This window comes from Ailuropoda melanoleuca, chromosome 15 (genome assembly GCF_002007445.2).
Source record: "Ailuropoda melanoleuca isolate Jingjing chromosome 15, ASM200744v2, whole genome shotgun sequence".
Taxonomy (NCBI): Eukaryota; Metazoa; Chordata; class Mammalia; order Carnivora; family Ursidae; genus Ailuropoda; species Ailuropoda melanoleuca.
Genome location: NC_048232.1, coordinates 45,133,469 through 45,153,074, shown reverse-complemented (window position 1 = coordinate 45,153,074; position 19,606 = coordinate 45,133,469). Strand labels below are relative to the sequence as shown.

Here is a 19,606-nt window from a genome sequence, read left to right as displayed (position 1 = left end):
GTGCCAGCCATCAAGCATGGCTTCCTCCCTGCGGGTGGGAAAAGGGATGAGCACTGGGGCCTGGCCTCCCATCCCGGGCATGGCTGTTGGTGGCTGTTCTGGCCACTGCAAATTCTACTCCTCAGTATAGCTCTCCTACATAAGACTTAAATGTGAAAGCTGAGATTCCAATAATCTCCGTCTTCGATTTTGAAAATACTGTAACATCCTTTTCTTGAAAATCGAAACTTCTTGGTAACTATTCTCCCCAATTTCCTGCAGTTGAGTGAAATCTAAAGGTTACTTTAAATATAAAGTTCATCTTATCGAGAGCATCTGGGCGTCTCTACAGTAAGTCTATTTTTATCTCATGTTTAGCAGTAGTAAAAAGTGTACTGAGAGTAGACGGCACCAGGGAGCTGCCATTTTCACACCTCCAACCAGTGCTCGTTTCCTCTTGCATATGTCGTGGTACAGGAGCCAGACTCCAAACTTCTGACTTCCCAGAGTCATTTAAAATCATGTCTTGAGTGCTTCTGGGTGGCGATAGACTGCCTCCACTTCTATCTACACCCCCGACAGCTTGGGAATGGGACAGGGAGACCATGGTAGGGAATGGGTATCATTCCGAAGGAGGTATGAAGGGCTGACATTTCCCGTTGCTCAAGTGAACACAAGTAGCATGGAATGCAGGGCTAGGTCTTTCAGAGAGTTCTTACCACTCTGGAGGAATAGTCCTTCTTGTTGGGGACTTGAGGATATTCAGAATTCATGCCCACAGGAGGCAGCTGTGTTTGGGGTAGGCAGCCTTCAGAGATGCCTGAGCGGGGAGTGAGGGGAAGTTTGTTCAGATGACCACCAGCTGGTCAGGATAGCCTGGGGGAGGGGCGCCCCTGTTTGCTTCCAGCTGTACGCTCCAGCTCGCCCACATCTGAGACCAGCTCCTAGTCCAGGTCAGGAAGCGTAAAGGATCACTTGGTTCGTTCCATAGTGGGTTCAGAATCAAACTGTCTTGACCTCTGGTGCCTAGTCCCTGTTACCTGGCTCCGACCTCACAGAGAGAAGACCACTACTCCTTAACCTTTTTATTTCATCCTGCGTCATTTTCTTCAGGGTGTGTTCATTCCACTCCACCTCATTTACTATCTATGTTCAACAAGAGAGCTTCTCTTTTCCTCAGCAGTTTTAGTCTGTAGTGGGCTCATTTCTCTGAACCCATTCCTGCTTCCCTTGAATTACCTCCTCCCCAAACTCTTTTTCCAGATATGGCAAACTTCTTGAAAGAGTAGTCAGCACTTATTAATGCCCTCACATTCTCCCCTCAGGCTAATATAAAATGATTTCTAACCCCATTGCTCTAAGATGGCACCTATACTCTTTTCACAAAGACTGCCAACAGACCTCTGATTGCCAAAACCAAAGACCTCTCAATGGTCCCTTTTTAATTACCTCTTTCTCATTAAAACACTCCCCTTCCAAGACACTATGCTCTTTTGACTCCCCTCTCACCATCTGGCCACTTTCTCCACCTTCCTTCTCCCTGTACCTTCAGTGTAGATGATCGCAAGAGTTGTCAACATTTCTCCTCTCCCTGGGTCCCTGGTATGCATTCTCTCTTTGATTCCGCTACAGCTCCCAGACCTGCCTAACACTGGCCCTGACCTCCAGCTCCTGAATCAAAAGTCTGCATTTCTAGGGGCCCCTGGGTGGCACAAAAGCGGCTGACTTCATTTTGGCTCAGGTTGTGATCTCAGGGTCCCATATCAGGCTCTGCACTCAGTGGGCAGTCTGCTTGGGATTCTCTCTCTCTGCCCCTCCCCCATCTTCTTACTCTCTAAAATCAATCAATCAATCAATCAATCAATCAATCATAACTTTAATAAAAATAAAAGCCTGCATTTCTGACTCTTTCAAGCATCTTCTGGATATCTTATGAGTCCCTCAAATTCAGTGCAGAGCTGGCCTGTCCTTCCTCACACCCAGGCAGATGTGACAGTTTCCTGTTCCTCAGCACTTACACTGTCATTAAGTTCTGTTGATTGTAACTCTCACACGTCTTCTTGACCTCCCCCTCTGTTAGGTGCTTCTACTCCTACTGCTCATCTGGGCCCTCCGAAAGCTTCACGAGGACCAGGAGACAGTTAACAGAAGGAGCTTCGGAAATCAGACTAACTGGAGTCAAGTTTTTCTCACTGAATAGCATGTATATCGGGCAAGTTACTTAACTTCTTTAAGACTCAGTTTCCTCATATGTTAAATGGAGCTGGCACTTACAACTACTCAGAAATTTTGTGAGCTAAATGCAATGTTATTCACAATGGTTGGCACATGGTAGCCACTCAAAAATGTTATCTTTTTCACTCATTGCTCTCCTTACCACCCCCGCATCACTGAGTTAGCACACTCTGCCCATAACTCCATTCAACACTCAAACCGGTTACTTTCTTTCTTTTTTAATTTTAGATTTATTTATTTATTTGGGGGTGGGGTCAGAGGGAGAGGGAGAGAGAGAGAGAGGATCCCAAGGAGGCTCCATGCCCATCGTGGAGCCCAACGTGGGACTGATCCCACCACCCTGAGATCATGACCGAAGCTGAAATCAAGAGTCAGAAGTTCAACTAACTGAGCCACCCAGGTGCTGTAGCCCAGTTACTTCCTAAATCAGAGATCCACTCAAGTCAGTCTTTGGTTAAAAACAAAACAAAACTTGTCACAAATTGTCATATACCCATATGGTACAATCTCCTTAGTATGGCATTTATAACCCTTTAGAAATCTAACCTCAAATTACCTCTCCATCTCACAAATTCACCACTCCTTATTATATAGCCTGAACACTTGATGTATCTTACATTGTCAAACCTTCATTTCTTTATTGAGGACATCCTATCTTCAAGGTCTTCCCCCTTTTCATTTCTAGCTGATGAAGTCATATTTCTATTTGCATAAGCACCTGTTCCTCCCAATAAATTCTAATTTCTTGGAAGCAAAGAACCTTATTAATCTGGCACATTGCATTCATTTATTCATTCATTCACCAAACTTTTATTGACTGAGAAGCAGGCATTGTGCTAAGTGCCAGGGATATAAAGCCATAGAAGATGGGTCCCACACCATTAACCCCTATACAGTCTTGTGAGGAAGATGGGTACACAAATTATTCCAGTAGAGAGTGATAAGTGAGAGGATAAAGCAGTGGGTCTCAATCTGGTGGCATATTAGAACCCCCTAAAATCAATTTTTAAAAATGCTAATTGCCTAGGTTCAACCATCAGAGATTCTAATTTAATTGGTCTGTGGTGCATTTCTTTTTAAAGCTTCCCTGGCATAGTTATGTCAAGTGCGGATTGCAGACCTCTGGGCTACAGCAGTATAAAGAGAACGTGGAAGACACACCTTGTAGCTGGCACTTTGACGGTTCTGCAACATCTTAGCCCCTTTCTTCTTCATTCCTAGCTACTCAGGCGTGCACCCTTTCTCCACCCCACTTAAGAGATAGTGCTGCACCCCCATCTCAGTGGTATATTCTGATTATTCTTTCTTGTGACTGGTTTAGGTGTATGCAAAAGAACTCATTCTAAACAAGGATACCTAAGCAGAGGTCAGTTATGGGAAGTTGAGAAAATGTTGCCTAATTCCAAGAAAAACATACTAAGAAAGGGGGGGGGGTAATCAGAAGGGGGAATGAAGCATGAGAGACTATGGACTCTGAGAAACAACCTGAGGGCTTCAGAGGGGAGGGGGGTGGGGGAATGGGACAGACGGGTGATGGGTGGTAGGGAGGGCACATATTGCATAGTGCACTGGGTGTTATACACAACTAATGAATCATCGAACTTTACATCAAAAACCAGGGATGTACTGTACGGTGACTAACATAATATAATAAAAAATATTAAAAAAAAAAGAAGAAAGATAGTTTTATTTTTTGTAAAGATTTTATTTGTTTACTTGAGAGCATGAGCAGGGGGAGGGGCAGAGAGAGAGGGAGAGGCAGACTCCCCTCTGAGCAGGGAGCATGACATGGGGCTGGATTCCAGGACCCCAAGATCAGATCTGAATTGAAGGCAGACAATTAACCAACTGAGCCACCAGGCACCCTGAGAGATAGTTTTTTTTTTTTGCCTTTGGACATTGCAATGCCTGGCTGCAACATCTGGAACCGCAGCAACTATATTGTAACCATGAGTGGATCTGAGGCAGAACTGAGATCCCGAAAGGGCCTGGCTTCTTGATGACACTGTTAGGTTACGGCATCAAACAACCCTAATGTTGGTCTACCGGTGCATTTCCCAGTGCATGCAATAATAAATTCCTTATGATACTTTGAGTCAATTTTCTGCTTACATGCAACAGATGGCCTCCTAACCAATATACAACTAAACCAGACTTGGAGATCAAGGAAAACAGTCCAGAAATGGTGATATCTATGAAGAGTCTTCATCAAGGCAGTCAAGAAGCAGGAGAAGCAAATAAAGAGGCATGGATATAAATGTATAAGATATTATGGAACTGCACATAGTTCAGAATGGCTATTGCAAAGAGTATGGGCATAAAGATGGGGCTGGAAGGATGGGAGTCTGGGGCAAGAACTCGAGGAGCCTTGTATGCTGTGGCAGGTTAAATATGGCCACAAAACCTTTGCAGCTTCTTGTATTAAGAAGCAGAGTTGATTTTCACACCCCATGAATCTTGCTGGCTTCCTGACTTGCTTTGAACAATGGAATGTATCAAAAGTGATGTTATGTAAATTCCAGAGCCGAGGCCTGGCTCTCTTGAAATGCTGCCCTGAGGCTACCATATTGTAAGGAAGGCGATCTACTGAAGGATGAGAGGCCCACGGGAAAGAACTGAGGCACTTTGGCCACACGGTACTGAGAGGCCATCTTGGCCCACACAGCTATTCCAGCCATCATCTGACTGCCCGTAAACCTTCAAGCCAACCCACAGAATTACAAGAAATAATAAACCATTGCTGTAGTAAGCCACTAGATTTGGGATGGTTTGTTAGGGAACAACAGGCACCTGATGGATAGGCCATGCCAAGATGTTTGGACTTTACTCTGAAAACTGGGAGGAGTAACGTGATTAAATTCTCGTTTTAGAAAGATCCCTTGGCAGCAGCATGAACAATGGGCTTGGCCTGGGGGCAGGTTGGAGGTAGAAAGACTGGTTGGAAGACTGTTGTATTAATAGAGCTGAGAAATCATGTGGATCTGACTTAAGACAGTGGCAGAGGGAAGGCAGAGAAGAGTCATGGAGGTAAAATCAGCATGACGGCGGATATAAGTTACAGCACGTAAAGGAGAAATGTGAATTGGGAATTACAGTTCTCTGCACTAGGTAAACGAGTGGGTGGTTAGTGTGCTTCACTAAGAGGGACTATGGGAGGAAGAGAAGGTTTAATGGAACTAGAACATCTAAGTGGAGAGTACGGCAAGGAGTTGTGAATACTCAGTAAATGTTTAATGAGTAAATCAGTATGATTAATCTGGGTGGGTCCTGTAGTATTCTTGTCCAATGAGCCGTGGTTATATGGCATAACTTGAGTTCTCTCTAAATCAAGTAAGTTTTAATGTATGAACTTGTTTTCTTGATACATCATCAGGATAGAAAGGAAAAGGAAAGTTAAGATTTGATGCAGTCCAAGACGCTCACAAATCCACATGTCGTTCAGTTTCTGTGCATCGATCTGTAATTCTCGGGGAGCACTTCTAGTATCTGATGTTCCTATCTGAAAACACTTTCTTAATCTATCCAGAGGGTAGCACCATGATACACAGGTTCTCTCTTTTTGTCCTGCATATTTCTCACTTGCCTCCCAGCCTGTGGAGTAAGTGGCTTCCCTAACTCCATGCAAAGAAAGAGTTGAGACTATCCCCATGTCAGATATTTTGTCAAGTGAGCACAATCCACGATTTATTTTGTAATAAACTACAAAGGCTACAAACCACTTTAATATGCACATGTAAATACTGACTTACCTCTGAAATTGATTAAAATAGCAAGTAAATGGCTGGGAACCGATCTCATCCTTCCAGTACTGTTGCCAATTCATGACGCTTTCCAAGTTCTTCTGATTTTCTCTCTTACAGGGAGGAATATAGGAGCACTGGCAAAACAGAACACAGATTAAACCTATTATTCTACAGAACATTGAAATATAGTTCTTTTTTTATCGAGAGATGGTATTAAGCACACAGTAAATCTAATTCTGACCTACCTAATCTTTAATACAACCAAATTGAAATTGTTAAACTATATTTCAAATTTCCAATTTGGAACAATTACAGAAAATATTCCTATTAAATGCAGCAAAAAATTATCTTTAGTCATTACGGTATGAGGATAGATTATAAACAATTAGTTACAATCCAAAAGCAAATTAAAAGCAGAATATACTCTATTGTGGGCCTGCGAATCAATAGAGGGAAAAAAAAAAGAAAGAAAGAAAGAAAAAAAGAAAGTTAATTTTTATCCCCTATTGCTATCTATAGACCTTGGTATTTTCCTCTTCCACTTTTAACTACCAAATCAAGCACACAGCTCTCCTCAGATACTGCTCTCAACTGCTAAAACTCAAGCTTTCTTTTCTTACATTCTCTTGGACAATAAAATCAGCAGAAAAGTTCCTCACAAGTACATAATCAATGCGTTTTGCTAACCAATGCCTTTTCCTAGCTCTGCCTCTAACAAAGTAGTTCTCTCTGAAGGGACCCAATTACTCTAAGCAATACAGAATCAGCAGATTTGGAAACTTACTCTTTTTTTTTTTTTTAAAGATTTTATTTATTTATTTGACAGAGATAGAGACAGCCAGAGAGAGAGGGAACACAAGCAGGGGGAGTGGGAGAGGAAGAAGCAGGCTCATAGTGGAAGAGCCTGATGGGAAGAGCTCGATCCCATTATGCCGGGATCACGCCCTGAGCCGAAGGCAGATGCTCAACCGCTGTGCCACCCAGGCGTCCCTGGAAACTTATTCTTAACTCTAGATGTTAAAATTAACCCTTAGCATTCTAATCCATTTTCTCCGATTCAGTTTTTCTATTTTTTTAGATTTTCTTCTTTTTAGACTTTCTTTTTTTTTAAGTAATCTCCTCACCCAACGTGGTGCTTGAACTCATGACCCTGAGATCAAGAGTCAGATGCTCCACTGACTGAGGGAGCCAGGCACCCTTCCGATTCAGGTTTTTATAAAGATGATGACCACAGTACAGACGGTGCCAATTTACTATTACTGAAGGTTTACAATACGCCCGACACTGCAATAAATGCTTAACGGGCTTTAACCATGTGCTTCTTACAACAACCCTAAAATGATCTCCATTTTACAGATGAGGAAACTGAGATTTCTGTCAGCTCTACAACTGGATGCTGGTGATTTTATCACATTCGACTCCCAGGTGTTCTAGGAAAGTTTTTGATGTTAAGGAATAGGGGGAAAAAACAGTAGCTTCACAGTATAATTTTTAAAAAGATTTTATTTATTTGACACAGAGAGAGTGCACAAGCAGGGGGAGCGGCAGGCTCAGGGAGAGGGAAAAGCATACTCCCCGCTGAGCAGAGAGCCTGATGCGGGGCTCAATCCCAGGACCCTGGGACCCACTGAGCCACCCAGGCACCCCATCATAGTGTAACTTGATTGGCATTATTTTAGAGCGTATAACTTGCCAACACCTTCCCACTATTTTCTGGTAAAATACAAACTTTTTAGTATGATGTACAATCCTCTTCAGGATCTGCCGTCCCCTGCCTCAGACACCACCATTCCTAAGCACATAGTCCCAGGACGCCTGGGTGACTCAGCCAGTTTAGCATCTGCTTCGGCTTGGGTCATGATTCTGGGGTCCCCATCCTCTGCGTGGGGCTCCCAGGTCATCGGGGAGTCTGCTTGTCCCTCCGCCTGCCGCTCCCTCTGCTTGTGCTCTCTTTCTGATAAATAAATACATAAAATCTTCAAAAAAAAAGCAGCAGCACACAATCCTCAGATCTGCCACTGCCGTCACTCCCACTGGCTGCTGCATGCTGCTCTCTCTTCTTTTAATGCCCATTTTCTTTTAGTTCCCTTCTTTCAAGATGCAGCTCTGGTGCATCTGCCTGGGGGAACCTTGTCTTTCTTACCCCAGTTAAGCCCCCCTTCAGTTGTCCTGCCACAGGCATCACACCACAGCTCTCATCCCAGTATCACGCTGATTGGTCTGTTTTATATCAGCCTCCTCAATTCATTGGCAAGTTGGAACAGGGCTCTTTTTTCTCTCTCTCTCTCTTTTTTTTTCCCCTGTATCTTCACACTTGGGACTATGCCTGGTAATAGTGAAATTTCAAAAATGTTGGTAGAATTAATAATAACACACTTATATATACATTTTTTTATTCAAGATGATGAAGCTATTTTCACAGTAGTTAAACATTTCTCTTAAATTAACACAAATATTTTAAATTTTAGTAAATTTGGTTGTTTTCTATTGCATGTAACAAATTTACAACATCTTACGCAAATCTTATTTCAATGATTGGATCACTGCATGTTTACCCTCTGCATGTATAGTTAATGTTCTATTAATAACAGTATAACATATATAAAGCTAAAAATTTCTGTGGATTTCTGAATTCTGAGATCTTCCAAAGCAGCAGTTGGGTTTAGAAGCAATAAAGGCCATTAGATACAGCTCCAGTCCTACCATTTTTGGGGTGTTTGGACTTGAGTAAATTACTTCCTTTTTCTGGATTTCATTTTTTCTAATCTGTAAACTCTCCAAAATAACTTCTAGCTCTACATTTCTCTGATTCTCGGCGATACACCAAGAAAGGACCCAGCAGAAGGCAGGACTACACACACTGTTGCAATATTTTCCCCAGAAAAGATCCTGCCCACTGGGCAAGTGGCTGGGCAGCCTGACCAAGCCACCATTCCAGCAGCAAAAAGGACCTTTCTTGGGGACCTATACATTGCATAAGGGGCCTCTGACTTTTTCTATTGTTATGTCCTATAATGTGCTGGACATTTCCTTTCCTTGTATTAAAACATTTTTTTCTTTCTATACCGTGGTCAGTTAGGTTTATAAAGTGAGAGTAGGTACCACTTGATTGTGTTCTTCGAAGGATGTGTGAAGCCTTAAAAATCCATCAGAGCCTTTTTTGCAATGGCGATACTCGACACAAGAGGTACACTAAACATTTTACGGAATAACAACTAGCAACCAAATGGAATTAAGGCAGATTTTTAAATTTTGCAAGTTAACTCAGTTGGAATTCTTTGCTATTTAGTTTTTTTTTCCGGGTGGAAATGGTTTTAAAAGAAATATCTACACCAAATGACAACTCTATGATTTAACCAGGAGAATCACTCCATGTGTTTCTGAAAAGGTCAGACAAAACCTTTCACTGTAGCGTGGATGGATTTTTAGAAGCAAAGTCTTTTTTACATTAGGAAAAATAGCCTGTGATCAAAATTCAAGTATTTTTTTCGTGGACTGCCTTCTTTCCAAGAGTATCATAGATTAAATTATGAGCTTATAATACTCTAGTAACTTTTAAAGCTCACATCACCTTAAAAGGAAAAATTTTTAAAGGCTAAACCTTATGTTCTTAAAAATCACTGTTGTTCCTTTCCTTGTATCTTGATTCTCCAATTAGGTTGTCTTTAAAATTTCTGTGAAGCCCTACTTGGATTCTCCGGAGATTCCTTCTCACCTCCGGAAGATCAGTGTAGATTGTTAAGAATTTTAAAATAAGTAATAAATACCAGTTCGAAGCAGTGTTCTAGGAAAAAAAATTCAGAAATTCAGTCAGAGACTCCTTTCCTCTCTAGGCTGTTCAAACCTGATGGGTTTCCAGGCGCTACCCTAGCTCCACCAAGATTAGCTCACCTTTGGGGGAGGGGCACAGCCGATCATACATCCTGTATCAGCAGCACCACTATTGTCATCGTGGCTAACATTCATTGATTACATGTGAAGCATCTCATGAATTCAAATCTCATTTAATCCAAATCAGCAAATGCCCCTCGATTTCCTCGTCCGTAAAACAGAGGTTTAAGAAAACTTTCCCTCGGTTATGATGGCAAATGAAAAAGTTGGGATTCAGACTGCAGCGTGTTCTTAACCGCTGCACCACATTGCCCCACGTCTCTATCTTTAGGGCTTCCCAGTTTTCTCTCTTTGAAGCTCCCTGACTTCTGCCCCCCCCCCCCCCGGGGCACCAGGGTAATGATCCTTTGGGAATGGCATTGCTATAGCCCTCCCAGACGGATGGGGGTGGCCCCGCTTTGCTTTCCTGCTGCTCTCTCACAAAAGTGCGCTGTAAGTCTTCGCTTGTGCCCTCCTGTCTCAGTTTGGCTCCAGGGTTGGTTTTTGGTGCCATGGATGTAATTTCACTTACGTAAATTTATAGACACGATGTTTTTGATCATAGAGGACAACGAGCGTTCCCTTGGAGAACCTTCTTCACACAATTCTGACCTTTTTTTGTTTTTCACTTGGAGAGGCAGCATTTCCCAATTTCTAACATCATTATCACCCAAATAACCTTCGCTATTGTCTGTGTCACTCGCTGCCTAAACTTGCATGAAATCACTTTCTTTAAAAAGTCAAGAGAAAATGAGGAAGGTGATTTAAAAAAAAATGTTTGTTAATACTTACCTGGTAGTAAAAATTTTTTGACTTTTGCATTCACAAACCAAGTTGACAGAATTGAGTGGGCTAAGACTTCAGTGAGTTTTTTAAGGGAAGACACTATCATCATTTGACGTGGAATATTTGATTATGTACTTATTATGACTTTTTTTTCCATTAGCTTATTTTAGGGTTTATCAAGACTTATAATAGCATTCTTTTCAGCCTATCACAATGGATTTATATTTTAATAGTACCCTCTTGAGTGTGTTCTTTTGTGCCTTGAGGATTGCATTTCAATCATGTGGGCAGAGTAGGCAGAATTCACTTTCTTCCTTTACTGAGTCATTTAAAAAACAATTGCACATTTAAATATGGGGAGTGAGTTCTATGTTAGGCATTATCTAAGAAACAGAAATGGAGAAACTGGTTTTCCCTCCAGTTTCTTTATTGACTTCATTTGGTTAGGGAGGATAGTATTGAAAGACATACTACTAGAATGAGTTTAGCTGATTAAATAATTTCCAAACTAAAGTTGGTTAGAAAATGAATTCTTGGGGTGCCTGGCTGGTTCAGTCAGTAGAGCATGTGACTCTTGATCCTGGGGTGGTAAGTTTGAGCCCCACATTGGGTGGAGAGATTACTTAAAGAAAAATTTTAAAACCAGAAAATAAATTATTAAAACATTATCTATTGGAACATAGGTCTAATTATATTTTATACTATAATCCCCCATTTTCTGAAATCCTGTAAGATATTTGTGTCAGCTATGACTTGTAACTTCAACATTTTTTGACAAAATAAGCATATAATTAGGAAAACACTATGGAATAAAAACTGTAGCTGAGCCATTTATCAACTCCATAATGTTTCATATGTCTCAACTTCATTAATTGTGTACACACACAGCTTTGAATGTAGGTTAATTGAACAAACACATATGAAATTATATGTCAGCTAAAAAAATAAAATAAAATTCTAGGGCAGGTGGTTCCAGAATATGTATCCAAATCTGAAAGCTAAATGAAAATAATTTTGTGGAAGAACTTGAAGGTCAAACAAATGGCTTAGAAAACATAAAAAGCGAGGCTAACTAAGAACAGGAGAAGCTAAAATAAGCTCTTCAGACAGACTAGGCTGGGCTGTTACAGTGTGATGCCCAGTGCTCGTCAAAGTCTGTTCCGCAGACCACTTGGGTCGCTCATCAAAAAGACCCTGAGGGTCTGAGTGAGTAGGACCAGGAATCTGTATTTTCAGCAGCTCTCCTTCCCCTGGGAATGACAACTTTTTAAAACTGGTAATTATTGGAACTGATAATGCAATGAACCATTCTCGATTGCTGAGTACTGGACAGAGTACAAAGATTAGATATTACTCACCCTTTACTTGTCTCTCCCGTCCCTTCCCAGGAGCACCCAGTGTCGTAGTAGTAGCTTATTCACAAAGTGCTTTGTGATTACAGAAGAGCCAGTGAAGATTTTGGCTTTGCGGGTATGAGAGAGGTTTCACAGAAGAGATGATTTTGATTTGTGTCTTTATGTTTGAACAGGAGTTTGCTTCTCAGAGAATGGTTTGGGAAGGTGACATTCCAAGAAGAAGAAATGGAATGTGCAATGACTATGTGTATAAATGTTCCAGAAAGACTGAGTCATCTAATGTGCTTGGGGGATAGGGGGCATGGAGGATAGGATGGTGTTGAAAAATGCCCAATTATCTGAACTACTACTACTCACTGAAGAACTGTTCTTCTCTCCTTAAATGCTTCAATGAAAAATTGCTCACTACCTTCTGCATAGTATTTCCACCCACCCACCAATGCTCTTTTAGTTAGAATCTATTGTCATGTGTTGATACTATCTGCATTCTGTAATTTAGTAATATTCATTTAACTTCTGGATTCAAGCAGACTGTTCAGGTTGGTGATTGTATTAAAACTGAGAAAAGTGTCAAATGACATTCCACTTTCAAGAGAAGATAGTTCATTCAGTGTTAGAGTTAGAAAATAAAAATACAGTGTCTTTACTAAAAATACAGATTGAATCTAAATAGAAAAAGTCAAACCAAAACAAGATTTATCTGGAAAAAGCTCGACAGTTATTATTTATAACAAGCATGACAGAAAATGTAAAAATTAATCCCATGGTGTATGATCTTAATTTAAAATCTTTGAGGAGATGACCAATCCTCATGACCAAACAGAACACTGAAATAAAAGTTTCTTAAGCGTTCATGCATGCATTCAGATACGCCTTGCTGATGGCGTTGTGTATTGTATTGTATACTGTATACAAATTTCAATGTGTGTGTGTATATTTAATGAAATATTACAACCACCATTTCTGCATGAAGGAGACCAACAAGCCCTGTCCATGCTAAGTGCCCGAGGACCAGGATTGATAGGTGATGGTGATAAAAACTTGATGTTTCCTACTTGTGGCTGAATGTGTTTTCCAAAGATGGATCCACCAATATTTATCCCATTTCACAAGCTTTTGCTATGTGACATCGACACTCTTCTATTCAGGGGTGCAGCTTTTTCTTTCCTTCCCTAGAACATGAATGAGCCTGTGGTCCTGTGTGACTTCCAAGCCTAAATCAGGAAAGGTGACATAGCTTCTGCTTGCAACTCTCTCTTGGAACTGCCTGCCCTTGGAATCCGGACATTATCCCATGAGGAAGTCAAAACTACCCCATGCAGAGAGATCACACAGAAAGGCCCATGTGGAGAGGAACCAAGACCGTGCCCCCCTCCCTCCCCGCCAGCCAATAGCCGGCATCAACTACCTGATAGGTGAGTAAGTGAGCCTTCAGATGATTCCAGCCTCCAGCCCTTGACTATTCCACTGGGATCAGACACCATGGAGCAGAGATAAGGTGTCCCCTTTGTGCCCTGTCTCAATTTCTGGCCCACAGAATTTGTGAGCATAATAAAAATAATTTAATCCACACGGATCTTTGACAGTGGCTAACAGATCATAGGACCCCTAGGACTAAAAAGATGAACACGCTTTAAGGTTCTCCTTGAACTACATACCTGAAAAAACCTGAGGGTTGGTGACATGTAGTCCAGTGAGCCACTGTGACATACAAGAGGGCTCCTCATCCAATCCCCAGGCCAAAACCTCCTTGAACGAAGGGGAGGCTGGTCATCCTTGGGGACAGACCCCTTGGTAGCACCTGAAGTGACTCTCTCAACCTCCCCCAGAGAACACGCATTTCCCACAGCTGTTGTGCCGCGGGGAAGGGCAGACATTTATTTATTTATTTATTTTGATTCTAATTCCAATATAGCTAACGTACAATGTCATATTAGTTTCAGGTGTACAGTATGGTGATTCAACAATTTTATACGTTACTCGTACTGTTACTTTCCTTCACCTATTTCACCAGCCCATACTCACCTCCCCTCTGGCCAGCATCATTTGTCCTCTATAGTTAACGGTCTGGGTTTCGGCTTGTCTAGACAGGGCAGACATTTAGAGTATTATCGGACACTGGTTCTGTGCTAACCTTTATCCCTGAGGACCCTAAGTATGACTGTGCTCACAATGGGGGCTCATAGCATCAGGGGAAAATGGAGTTTTGGCCCAAGTTGGTATCACGATGGGCCCTGAGAGTCCATGTGGTTGTTCCTACAAATCCTGAAGGTACAGGTGCAGTAGACATACTTTACATTAATCCTCAATTCCTCCCTTGATCCCCTACTCACAGCCAGGAGCTATCTTGGGGGATGGGTCTGAAACTACCTACTCTTTCCCCAAGTAGTAAATGAATAAACCAGTACTGCCTCCCCAGGAAGTCACAGAGATTACAGGAGTGGGATTCCTATCTTGTCCCTATTTAACTTGCCTATTTGGCTCCCAAAGAGGCAGACAAGTCTTGGAGAATGGCTGTAGTGTTAAGTGAATCAGTGGTGGCTGTTTCAGATGTAGTCTATTTATTGGAGCAAATAAACTTACCGCTGGAACCTGTTCTATGGCAACTGATCTAGCAAATGCTATTCTCTCCATCCTTGTGGACAAAGAGCATCAGAGACAGCTGTTTTTACCTGGCCGAGAGAGTGCAGACTTTCCAGTCTTCCTCAGGACTGTCTCACTCAGCACTACCTCAACTCTCTCTGGCTGTTATGCTCTACTCTGTAGGGACCTTGACCCCCCCTCTCTCCCACAGAACATTACAGTGTACATTGATGATATCATGCTGATTACTGCACCTGGAAGCAGGGAGTACAAAGTGCCCTAGATTCTTTGGTAAAGCACAGGTGTGCCAGTGAGTGGGAAATTCGGGGCGGGGAGGGCTGCCACCTCAGTGATGCTTCCGGGAGTCTAGTGGTCTAGGGAATTTCTGAATATCCCTTCCAAAGTGAAAGATTGTTGCATCTTTCACTCCTTAAAAATGGGGAGTCACAAAGCTTGGTGGACTTCCTTATATTTTGGCAGAAACATATACTCACTTTGAGATCGCTGCTCTGACCCCTTTACTGAGTAACCCATAATGCCACCAGCTTTCAGTGGCAGCCAGAGCAGGAACCCTCTCAATTCACCTCTTTGGTCCAGTGCCTCCAACAGTATGTGAGGTCTGTGCCAGATTGGGGGGATACATGTAGCCCACCGAGAGCCCTGATAACATAGAGCAGACCCATGCTTTCTTTGGCAAATATACTCCTCCTAAGAAACCACTGATTTGCTACTGAGTGCCAGTAGGGTCAGAAAGTTTAAACATGGAACATCAAGTTACCACACTACCCATTGTACACAGGGCTTTCTGACCCACTAAAACATAAGAGTGTCATTTACACAGTTGAAGCAGGTCATGCTGGGAAATAAGTGTCATAAGCAAATGGCTCACACTCCCAGCACGCCTTCTCTTCTTATACTATCACTTTTCCCACCATGTCCTAATAAATAGTTGTTAATCTGGGCCTGTTTTTCTAATACTGGGATAAACATACCCCCAGGAGTCCTCTGCGGTGTGCTAGTAGGTGCTTGACCAGTTTGGGTGGATGAAAAAAATCTGAGCTCAGTGAGCATCACTTTGAGCAGAACTTCTAACTGTTTGTTTCTCTTGTAAGGAATGATGTTGAAGGTACAGACCTACACTGATTTCTGGACACTGCCTAACAAAACTGCATTTTGATTAAAGGGATGAGACTGTGTTAAATTCTCAGAAACAGAACTCTGATCAAAACATAAAATCTAAAAATTGTATTTCCCATGCATCCTTTCTCAGGAAGCTACTTGAGGATGTACTCCACTGAAACAAAGGTGTAAACCAAGAAATAGGAAAGCACTTTCAAGGAAACAGAGTACTCAACATGGGGGAGACACAGCAGGTCTAAGGTGTAACCAGTTGATTTCAGGGCAGTAGTAGGCTGAAGGAATCCAGAAAGGGCATCCCAGGAGATTTCTTTAAAAAGAAAAAAAGTGGAGCTAAATGGTTACTTGTTATGAATAACCATATGAAAAATAGTGTAAAAGTAGTTTGATGATTCTGTGGGAAATTTTTGGAAAAGGAGGAGAAAGGTGCATAGTAAAGTAAGAATATATGAAAAGGGGATGACTATCAGCTCAAAGAAAATAAGCATTTATAGAGATGAACACTAATTTACATAGTTAAAATAAGTTAATGCTCAATATTAGTTTAGCCAAAAATTATGATAGAACCATATTTAAAGGATGAAGGGCAGAAAAATGGGGTGGAATGGGATGGTGTAAGAAAGCTAAATCCTCATATTCTATTATGTGTGGTCAATAGTATCTAAAATATACACAACAGAAAGCCTACTGTTTGGGGGGCGCCTGGGTGGCACAGTGGTTAAGCGTCTGCCTTTGGCTCAGGGCGTGATCCCAGCATTATGGGATCGAACCCCACATCAGGCTCCTCTGCTATGAGCCTGCTTCTTCCTCTCCCACTCCCCCTGCTTGTGTTCCCTCTCTCGCTGGCTGTCTCTATCTCTGTCGAATAAATAAATAAAATCTTTAAAAAAAAAAAAAAAGAAAGCCTACTATTTGGAAACATGGAGATTAATATTAGAGAAAAAATAAACTAAAAATATTTACATTGACAATAAAACGTTGTCTCTGGTTGCAAAAGGGATTGAGACAGAGGAATCTCTATAAAGAACTACCTCCTCCCAATAAAGTTATAGCACTATTCGATTTTTTAAAACTATGTTCATAATAACAATAGCAAATACTCCCGTCAAAGGCTTACCATGCTCGAGGCCATTATTCTAGGTGTTTCACACATACTAACTCATTTGATCCTGATAACCCAATGAGATAGATACTATTACAGTTCATTTTATAGATGAAAAAAAACTGAGGCAGAAAGGCTAAGTAACTTCCAAGGTCATACTACTATTTTCATTAAAAAATAAAGTAGGGGCACCTGGGTGGCTCAGTTGGTTGAGTCTGCCTTCAGCTCAGGTCATGACCTCAGGGTCCTGGGTTTGAGCTGCCCCCCCCCCCTCGGGTTCCCTGCTCAGCGAGGAATCTGCTTCTCCCTCCCCTTGGCCCCTCCCCTCTGCTTGTGCGTGCTCTCTCACTCTCTAATAAATAAAATCTTTTTAAAAATTAATAAAATAAAGCATAATAGATACACAAGGCAAAACCCCCAGGCAAATATGCTTAACAGTTGTACATTCTTCTAGATGTTTTCTACATTTTATTTTAACATGAATGTGAATATACTCTTTTCTGTCTTAATCATTTTCTTTCATTTAACAATATATCTTGATGCTCTCATATCTGCATAGAGAGGTCTATCTCATTCTTTTTTCAATTCTACTACATGGATGTGCAAGAATTATTAATTTGTCCTCTACTGAAAAACATTAAAGGTGTTTCCAGCCTTTTGCAATTCCAAAGGAGCAACAAACTTCCTTTTACAAGCATCTACACATACATATGTGAGAACAGGAAAAATGTAAGTTTGTATACATTCAAAACTTAGGACTGTTGTGTTCCAAAGAGATTGTACCAACTGCACTCCTGCTAGCAGTTTACGAAGAGTGCCTATCCTCATGTCCTTAAAAAAAATAAAAAGTAATCTGGTATAATTAAACTTTCTGATAGGTGAAATATGGGACTTCTTGTTTTAATTTGCATTTTTTAAAAAGATTTTTATTTATTTGAGAGAGAAAGAGAGCACAGACACGAGAGAGAGCATGAGGGGGTGGGAGGGGCAGAAGGAGAGGGAGAAGCAGACTGCCCGCTGAGCAAGGAGCCCAACTCGGGGCTCCATCCCAAGACCCTGAGGTCATGACCTGAGCTGAAAGCAGCCGCTTAACCAACTGAGCCACCCAGGCGCCCCTAATTTGCATTTTTAAATAGAGATTATATTTTTTTCTGTATTTTAAAAAGTATTTGTATTTCTTTTCTGCAAATTGACTATCAATGACCTCTGCCCATTTTGGTCATTTTCTTGGGGATGTTTAAGAGCCTTTACATAGCAAAAAAGCTCATCTTTATTGCCAATTTCCCCCCTCGTTTAGTCTCTTTTGACTTAATTTGTGGTAGGTTTGCTATATAGACATATGTAATTTGTATCTACTTGGTCTGTGCAAATTGATGCAATTAGACCCACAACAACAGACCCATTATCTATAATCACTGAAACAAGACCGCATCACTTTTGTGGTGTCTTAGGCTTACAAAATAAGGTATGTGACACTGTTCAAAAAAACACTTTAGAAAATATAAATAGGCAAAAATAAAAATTTAAACCTCTGGGGCTTCCATCATTGCAATTACCATTGTTTTCTCACTTAGGATTTTGTGTAAATATTCTTAAGTGAAGTTGTCCCATACTTTTCATCTGAACATGTATGCTATCATAGGTGTTTGTTTCAATGTGCTCCTAAAATTATAAAAACTTTTCAGAAGTTCTCCTTGTCTCTTGTGTGCTCTGGCATACTTTAAAATAGGATTAAAGGCGAGGAGAGTGTGGGGAAGGGGTAATTGGGTGATGGGCTTATTAAGCAGGACACGTGATGTAATGAGCACTGGTGTTACATACAACTGATGAAATCACGGAACTCTACCCCTGAAACTAATAATCTACTATGTCAATTAATTGAATTTAAGTAAAATAAAAAATTTTTAAATAAAATAAAATAGGATTAGCTATCTGTTTTCATAGACTTGACCTGGAAACATTTACTATTGGAGTTTCTTGGAATATTAGTGAGATTACACACATTTTCCATGTGTTTGCTTAGTTGTAATTCTTCACTGAACTGCCTGTTCACACGCTGGCCTTGTGTATTAGTCAGGGTTCTCCAGAAATATAGAACCAATAGTATATGTGTAGACATATAAGAGATTTACTAGAAGAATTGGCTCATATAATAAGGGAGGCTCATATAATAAAGGAAGCAGTCTGCTGTTCACAAGATGGAGACCCAGGGAAAGCGGGTGGTGTAATTCAGTTCAAGTCTAAAGGCCCCCAGTCAGAGGGACACCAATGTCATGGTCCAGCTCAAGCAGAGAGCAAATTTGTCCTTTCTCTGCTTTTTTGTTCTATTTAAGCCCTCGACAGCTCAGATGATGTCCACCGGCATTGGTGAGGATGGAACTTCTCTACTGAGACTAATGATTCAAATGCTCATCTCTTCCAGAAACACCCTCGTAGATGCACCTAGAAATCATATTTTACTAGTTCTCTGGGCATTTGTTAGCCCAGTCAAGTTGGCACATAAAATTAATCTTCCAGCCTAGTACCACTGAAGAGATGATTATTTATTGCTAAGAGCTCCTCATATGTTGGGTTTTCAATCATTTCTCTACCACAGTGCAAATATTCTCCCAGTTTGTCATTTTTCTTTAAATTTTAATATTTCTTTTAAACATATATAAGCTTTTCTTATTATGTCATTAAACAACTCAGTGCTTTCCTTTATGATTTCTCCCCTGGTGTCATGTTTAGAAAGGCTTGTACACCCCTAAAAATTATGTAAATATTTACCTGTATTTTATCTATTACTTTCCCAGTTTATTTTTATACATAAAAAT

At 41.1% G+C, this 19,606-nt stretch overlaps 1 protein-coding gene across 3 annotated transcripts in view; it reads right to left on the bottom strand.

Moving 5' to 3' along the window:
* Positions 1-19,606, bottom strand: part of KCNMB4 (potassium calcium-activated channel subfamily M regulatory beta subunit 4) — a 111,495-nt gene that overhangs the window by 77,466 nt on the left and 14,423 nt on the right. For all 3 annotated transcript variants that reach the window (XM_034644450.1, XM_034644449.1, XM_019802731.2), the window contains exon 2: positions 5,964-6,091. In XM_034644450.1, coding sequence (XP_034500341.1) covers positions 5,964-6,091 — 128 coding nt within the window. The remainder of the gene's footprint in view (positions 1-5,963; positions 6,092-19,606) is intronic.